Source organism: Halichoeres trimaculatus, unplaced genomic scaffold, assembly GCF_033239565.1.
Source record: "Halichoeres trimaculatus isolate MK-OKI-2021-1 unplaced genomic scaffold, fHalTri1.1 fHalTri1_scaffold_5, whole genome shotgun sequence".
NCBI classification, from domain to species: domain Eukaryota; kingdom Metazoa; phylum Chordata; class Actinopteri; order Labriformes; family Labridae; genus Halichoeres; species Halichoeres trimaculatus.
Genome location: NW_027437183.1, coordinates 16,824,892 through 16,832,571, shown reverse-complemented (window position 1 = coordinate 16,832,571; position 7,680 = coordinate 16,824,892). Strand labels below are relative to the sequence as shown.

The 7,680-nt window shown below is 39.9% G+C and overlaps 1 protein-coding gene across 1 annotated transcript; it reads left to right on the top strand.

Annotated features, from left to right (window-relative positions):
• The first annotated feature begins 223 nt into the window (after window positions 1-223).
• On the top strand, window positions 224-7,091 carry polk (polymerase (DNA directed) kappa). The gene is made up of 15 exons (XM_074671201.1): window positions 224-357; window positions 474-616; window positions 903-1,022; window positions 1,134-1,286; window positions 1,531-1,662; window positions 1,799-1,949; window positions 2,121-2,330; window positions 2,659-2,783; window positions 3,006-3,172; window positions 3,264-3,296; window positions 3,412-3,508; window positions 4,095-4,266; window positions 4,411-5,460; window positions 6,369-6,417; window positions 6,561-7,091. Exons 2-15 carry the CDS (start codon window positions 488-490, stop codon window positions 6,640-6,642), a joined length of 2,670 nt encoding a protein of 889 aa, XP_074527302.1. The 5' UTR covers window positions 224-357; window positions 474-487; the 3' UTR covers window positions 6,643-7,091.
• Window positions 7,092-7,680: the final 589 nt, after the last annotated feature.

Here is a 7,680-nt window from a genome sequence, read left to right as displayed (position 1 = left end):
TGCCGTCAAGGTTCTAAAGGGACATTTAATAAGCAATATGAAATGCGTATATGATTAATATTTTTAGAATTGTTTTTTAGGTATTTATTGCGTATAAAACTGTTTGTGATTTCAAATAAATATCCAGTCTTTTTCTAAAGTCTTTTCCAAGCACAAAATTGCTTTTGATGATTTTTTTTTAAAACTTGTAAACAAAGCGGCTTCAAATTCCTATTCCGGTGATGACGCATCAACGCGGAAGTGCCGCCAAAATTGTCATCGACGCTCACTGTTTCGGAAACATGTCCAAACATGAAGTCAAGACCACTGAACAGCTGAGCGATTTCTACTCTTTCTGATCCATATTAGAGGGAGGTGGTAAGCGGCCAGTTTATATTTTGAACCTATTGGAGGAAAAGCCTTTATGCATACAGCCAGAGCTGAAGCCCTGTCACTTTTGTGCTGACAATAAAACAACGATTGGTTCCCCCCAACAAGGATCTTGGAGATGGAGAATGGGCTCCCATCCACCAAAGCAGAGGGCTTCCTCTCCAGAATGGCCCTTAATGACAACAAAGCTGGTATGGAAGGTCTTGACAGGGACAAGATCAACAAGATCATCATTGAGTCCTCTAAGGTAAATATTCGCAGTTCCCTTGTACGCTACCTTTCTTGGAGACATGCCTAATATATTTATCAGCAGAAGTTCCCTTTCCTCCCTTTCCCTTTTTGAACAAACTAAAGAAATATAGTGATATGCTAGAAGGGTTAAGACAATTTGATATGTGAGGTTCACTTGAACTGTGCCCAGCCTTGTGTGAAAGTCGCTTATACTCAGTGTTACAGTACTTAAATAAATGTGCTAATGTAGCTTTTTCTATTATGGTTCATCAGTCTCTGCTGCCCTTGTCCTTTTTCTGCAGGGTTCAAAGTTTTATGAGAATGAACAGAAGAGAGAGCAGCAGGTTAACCAGCGTATTGAGAAAATGATGCTACAAAAGGCACAGGTTACAGAGCATCAGTTAAAAAAAGCACAAGCCCAGGTAATGCATGTTGATTTATCTCTGCGTGGTTCTTTACAGAGATCTCACACACATTTCTTAAATGGAAGAGCTACATCCCCAGGTATTGTCAGCCTAAATCTCTATTTATAGGTAGAGAGGATGGCAGCAGAGCTGGAGAGCAGTCGGGATCTGAGCCGTGTGATTGTACATGTAGACATGGATGCTTTCTATGCAGCTGTGGAGATGAGGGACTGTCCTGAGCTGAAGGACAAGCCAATGGCTGTGGGATCTACGAGCATGCTGGTAGGTTAGACTTATAGACTGTATAAGGTTAAAATATGATATGGAAAAAGGGCGCAGTTATGATACATATATAAGAATAATGAACATATATAAGGATAATTTAGTACTTGAATATGAAGCATTATGAGTATTTAAACCAGTGTCTATATTGCATTGTACAATGTAGCATTTAAATGAGGGTTTTATATTGGAAACCCCTTTGCTAAAATGTTTTTTTTTTTTAAATCCCTCCATTTTTTTTCAGTCAACATCTAACTACCATGCCAGAAAGTATGGTGTCCGAGCTGCTATGCCTGGCTTCATTGCAAAGAAACTCTGTCCCAATTTGGTCATTGTTCCACCAAACTTTGATAAGTACAGAGCTGTTAGTAGTGAGGTGAGTTTCATGGCAAAACATGCAAACACAATTTCAAAGCATCTCTTGCCTCTCATAAAACTGATTTATGTACAGAACTTTTGTGCCTCTCTGCGTAAAACTAACAGGTGTTCGTAAATTTCTATCTGTCTGTTAGATCCGGGAGATTTTTGCAGCCTATGACCCCCACTTTCAGCCAATGAGCCTGGATGAAGCCTATCTGGATTTCACAGAGCACCTGGAAAAGAGGCAGAGCTGGCCAGAATCTGCACGTACACACCGCTACCGAGCCAGCTACACAGCTACAGGCAGGACTTAATTATACCACAAGGATTAGAGTCTGTTGTGTTGTTTTAAGATGCTGAAACGTTTGCTGCATCAGCTATTAACATGAAAACATTACAGGAAGAATATCTGCTGCATGTTAAATTATTAGGTAGCAAACAGACTGTTTCTTTGTTTTGTTTTTTTATGTTAAGGTGAGGAGCGTGATGATGTTATGCAGCAGGAAGTGAGGGAGATGAATGACTTCTCTCCAGTCCTGTTTGAGGACAGCCCCAGCTCATCAGCAGAATCTGAAGGTGTCAACACTAGCTGCAAGTTTGAGGTGTTTGGGAAGTCTGTTGAGGAAGCTGTGAGAGAAATGCGTTTCCGTATTGAACAGAGGACCACTCTGACAGCTAGTGCAGGTGAGGAAACAGACAGTGTAAAGTGATGATTTAAAGACATTTTGCTTTTCATTTGGGTCTGACAGGAGAATTTACTTATAATTAATCAAATTTTGTTTCACTGTCCAGTGGCATGTATCATGTAAAAATTTATTTTCCTTATTACCCTCTGAACTATTTTCTGCTATTGAGTAAATTTAAACACTTTTGAGACTCCCCTTAAAACACAGGTTGTCCTTTGCAATGCGAAAACGGCTTATTTTGTTTGGAATAGTGATCTATATTGTTTATGTTTAACCAGCTGCTCATTTATAAACAATTTATGTGATTACACTTTTCACTCTTCTAGGAATTGCTCCAAACACAATGCTGGCCAAGGTGTGCAGTGACAAGAACAAACCCAACGGCCAATACAGACTCCCCCCAGCTAGAGAGGATGTCATGGACTTCATCAAGAGTCTCCCAGTTCGCAAAGTACAGTACACACTGTCCAAACTAAAATAAAAATACAGCCTCATGGCGGTGATAAAGCATTCAGTTGTTTTAGAATGCAATCATTAATTTATGTATCATTCAAGGCGGACAGATGGGGCGTAGAGTAAGAAGTAATGCCCTGTAGACAAGGAAAAAGATGGCTGAGGAGAAATCAAAATCAATATCTTAAGACAGAAAAAATGTGTCTGTGTGCCTCTTCAGGTTTCAGGCATAGGGAAAGTGAGTGAGAAGATGCTGAATGCGCTGAGCGTCACAACCTGCTCTGATCTCCGCCAGCAGATGGGGCTGTTGTCCTTGTTGTTCTCAGAAACAGCTTGGCATCACTTCTTGCAGGTTTCCATGGGTCTGGGCTCCACATATATACCCAGGTTAGTCATTGTCTGCTTAATAAGTCCAACTGATTTGAACAATGAGCAAAAGAGAGGAGGTGATATTAAACTGTTTTAATTCTCCATACAGGCACGAAGAAAGAAAAAGCATGAGCACGGAAAGGTATGACATAAAATAACACTGGCAAGGTTGAATTCGCTTATTTTTTGCGATGATCTCATAACTTTCCCCCATTTCTTTTTTTGCTCCCCTAATTTCCAAACTGTTAACTTGACAGGACGTTTAAAGAACTGAGCAAAGTGGAGGAGCAGTTGTCTTTATGCCGGGAGCTCTGTGAGGACTTAGCAGCAGACATGAAGAAAGAAGATCTTAAGGTACATACTTTAACAATCTCTGTGTATCTCTAGCCACATTGGCCATGAATGACAAAGAAGAACGAGGGATATTCAAGCTGAAATAAGGGCACAAAATGTACTGAAAAAGGCTTTGTCAGTTAAAAGAAACAGACATACTCTCTGATTCTTGTCCTGTCAAGAATCACCCGACTTCAGACCAAATCTTGTACAACCACTCCGACCTGTTCATTCTGTTTCAAATCGATTGAAAAAGAACTGGATGGCTTGGCACGACCATCACCCCCCTGCCTGAGTCCCGATGTGGCCTTGATAGCTGGAGGAAATGGAGGGCCATTAAGGCGACAGCAGGGGCTACTATCAGCCTTGGAAATGTCTCCCCAGGAGATGATCACATTACTATGAAAGCTCTTTGTGGCGTGCTTCTCACGAAATATATTCTGACGAATCAATCAGTGATGTGACAGATTATACAGATTTCCACCTCTTGTCTATTTATGGCTCCTCCATGCAGTTATCATTGATCGTTATAATTAGAGTTTATTGGAAATAAGACACTTTTTTTCCTAATATTAATTCAGCCTTATTTTTCCCATTCTGTCTTTAGGGTAAAACAGTTACGCTGAAGCTAAAGAATGTGAACTTTGAGGTGAAATCCAGGGCGATGACGATGCCGTATGCTGTTGCAACAGAGGATGAGATCTTTGCTGTTGCTAAGGATCTGCTGAAAACGGAAATAGACAACGAAAGCCCCCAACCACTCAGATTGAGGCTCATGGGTAATTAGATACAGCAATGCTAACATACTTGCTTGGAATACATCTAAATGATCTCTGGCACACTGCATGTGGAAACACACACATAGGTGAAACTTTGGTTAATTTAAATTTTCTCTTTATTATTTATTTTCTTTGTTTTTTAAGGTGTTAGGATCTCTGCCTTTGTAAGTTCAGATGACAAAAAGCCCCTGCAAAAAAGCATCCTTGGATTTCTTCAGCCAGGCAAGGTGGACTCCAGCAGCTCCACCAGACAAACAAATCAGAAGTTCGATGAAAAGCCTATCCTCAATCACTCCCTTCAAACCCAACCCCTTCCCTGTCCTTCTTTAGTGCAAAAGTGCCAAAGAGAGCAAGGAGACCCTGTGTGCACCAGAAAAAGAGTGTTAGAGGGAAGCTTGAATTGTAATGGACCCAAACAGTCTTTCTTTCAAATGGCTCAAGCCAAAAGACTGAAAATTCAGACAGAACATGCAAACAGACAAGAAGAAGAGCATGATCAGGATGCTTCGGTGGTCACTTCCACAGGCACTTCTCCTCATAAGCTTGAAGAGTCAAAAACAAATGTACATGAGAAGATCTCTTCAGCCTCTGACCTGTTAGAAAACAATCATGTTTCTCCATTAGAGGCCCGTGCATCCACTTCAGGCTGTGATGATAAATTGTCAGAAAGTCTCACCTGTCCGGTGTGTTTCAGGAGAGTGGAAACGACAAATCTGAATACCTTTAACACACATATCGACCAGTGTCTTCATGATTCCTCTCGTAGGCCAAACCAGTTTACAGTTTCTGATTCAGACTCAGATCTGGATATGCAGACCGACCAAAAAGAATGTGAAGTGGTGGAGGAATGGAGCAGGGAGCATGTGACTGAGGAAGAAAAAGACAGCAAAGCCAAAGTGTCAAACACAGATGCTCCCCGGGATAACCAGCACAGCCCCAAAGAAGATTCTACTGGAAAGACTTTGTTGATCACTAGTGAGATCAAAACTGTGACCTTGCAACAGCCTCAGTCATGCAACGATGAAAGCCGTATCCTCATCTGCCCAATCTGTCAGCTGACCCAGGATAGTGATGATCTCATTATCTTCAACCACCATGTTGACCTCTGCCTGAACCAGGGGGTTTTACATGAACTGAAGGGACAGACTTCATCACCCATAATCCCCTCCTCAGTCACAAATCCCAAGGCTGCAGGTGAGTGTTTTAGGAACTCAACACTTGTGTAAAAGAAGTAAAAACCCTGCTTTGCCACACTTTCACCTTCAGTCACCTCTTTTTGTAGCCACTCGAGGTCAGCAGGAACAGATTGTAAACATGTTCACATATCCCCACCGTTAATTAAAATAATGATACTGTTATGGAAAGAAATGCTTGATTCTGAAAATGTAAACATTCATTTTAATTTGTGTGTCCTGCACACTGATGAAATTTTGTCCAATATGCATTATTTTTAAAATTATCCTTTGGTTTTATTGTGAAATCCTCCCTGTTGATTTATTAGCTAGTTACAATTCTGTCATTATATGAGTACCCATCTCTTGTCTCATTTTATAAAATTGTCATTCCATGTCTTTCCTTGATAAACAAAAAGGTCTGCGTATTTGATTTCAAAAAAGAAAAATATTGCTTGCGTACTGTGGAGACTGGTATGTCAACACAGACCTAAATTCTGAGATAAATGATGGATCTCTCCCTGTAAGCTACTCCTATAAAGAGTGGAGGTGTTACAGCTTTGGAGTTAACAGAAGGAATGTCTATTTGGGAGACGTTGTTGACCTCCGACCTTGTTATTCACAGACTGTGACATTGTGTGAAGGGTTTCTATCGATTCCTACAGAGAAAAGACATCTCATTTCAGCCCCTGGGGCTTCCTATGCCCTGGTCTTGGAAATGGCTAAATCACTTTCTCACCTATTCATTTCCTACAATGAACTGCACCCTGGTTTCCCCTTAAACAAGCCTGCCTCAGAAATTGCGCTCTTTATATCCCTTAAAAGGTGCTGCAATTGTGTGTATCCTCAGTGAATTTCATTTTTTCTATCAGAAAAGAGATAACAGTGGAGTGTCTGTCTTTTTTTATGGGTGTCTGTTTTTGCTCACAGGAAGAGGCCGTCACCTGCCAACAGGAGCAAATAAAGGCAAAACCAAAAGGTAAGATTACAGATTATCTCTGCACTGAATGTCGACATGTATATACCATGTGGACATTAGGTAAATGAGAATTAACAAATATATCAACAAGTAATTTTTCTGTTCATTTATTAAAATGGTGTGTATTCATTTTGTAATTTTAGACGGGATGCACCTTCCTCTCCCGCATCTAAAAAGGCTAAAGGCCCGGGTTTCCTCAACACCATTGACAAGTTCTTCAGGTGACAGTCGCACATGCTGGGTGTTCATCCTGATCTGGAACAAAAGAAATGCAAAACATCATCAACGTCTTTTTCTCTGTTAGCTGTTTTTATTTTTGCCGTGCTGTTGAGTCTTCTGACAATCACTGACCGAAAAGCCATATTCCTTTTTGAGCTGTGTATGCTTAGTTAAGACCCTAATATGCCTTTACTGTGGTTTTATGACTCATGTGCCAGACAAGAAAGTTGAAATGACAGAAAAGAAAATCCTGTTTTAAATCTAGCAAATTAATGTTGTTTTATTCATTTTTCCTTGCTATTGTTTTTGTCTATTTTTTCCAGTCACTTGAGGATAAGCCTAGTGATTTTAAGACGAGTACATGCTTTATTATGTTTGATATTGACATTATTTAATTGATATGATTTCAGTCACTTGTTGTTCTATTTATTATTTGAATTATTATTATTTTGAGAGACAAAGATGAAAGAATCCTTCTATCATGTACATCAAATTGAAATAAATAACTTATTTGCTGCAATTCCACTTAGTATGAATGTATCTTTCGCTATCAGTCCAAAAAAAAGGTTGGCTTGCTGGAGAAAACCATTCATTTCAGCTACTTAAAACAGTTTTAAGACCAGGGAGTTGGTTTGTCATAGTCCTAAATTAGATTGAAATAACATTTTAAAAAAACAGACGCAGTTTAAACTTGTGTTAACTGTTTTGCCAAGTCAAACTCCCCAGCAAAAACAAGTCAAACTGCCATCTGAGCCTTATGGTAATCATGTGCAAACACATCTCTGTGCTCACAGATACTAAAGTTAAAAACATTTTTTTGAATATCTCATTTTATTAAATGCATGATAGCATTTAAACAATACATTTCACCAGGCAGTCATGTAATCCAGGTCAAGTGTGACCAGATACACATTCTTGTTACTTTACGAAGTCTACCAAGGGTGTGAGCTTGTAAAGTAAACATTGATCAGCCCTAAGGCAGAGGGAAAGAGGAGCACATGTCCATTTCGAGACTAGCTCTTCATCATGTGAGGACAGGAGCTA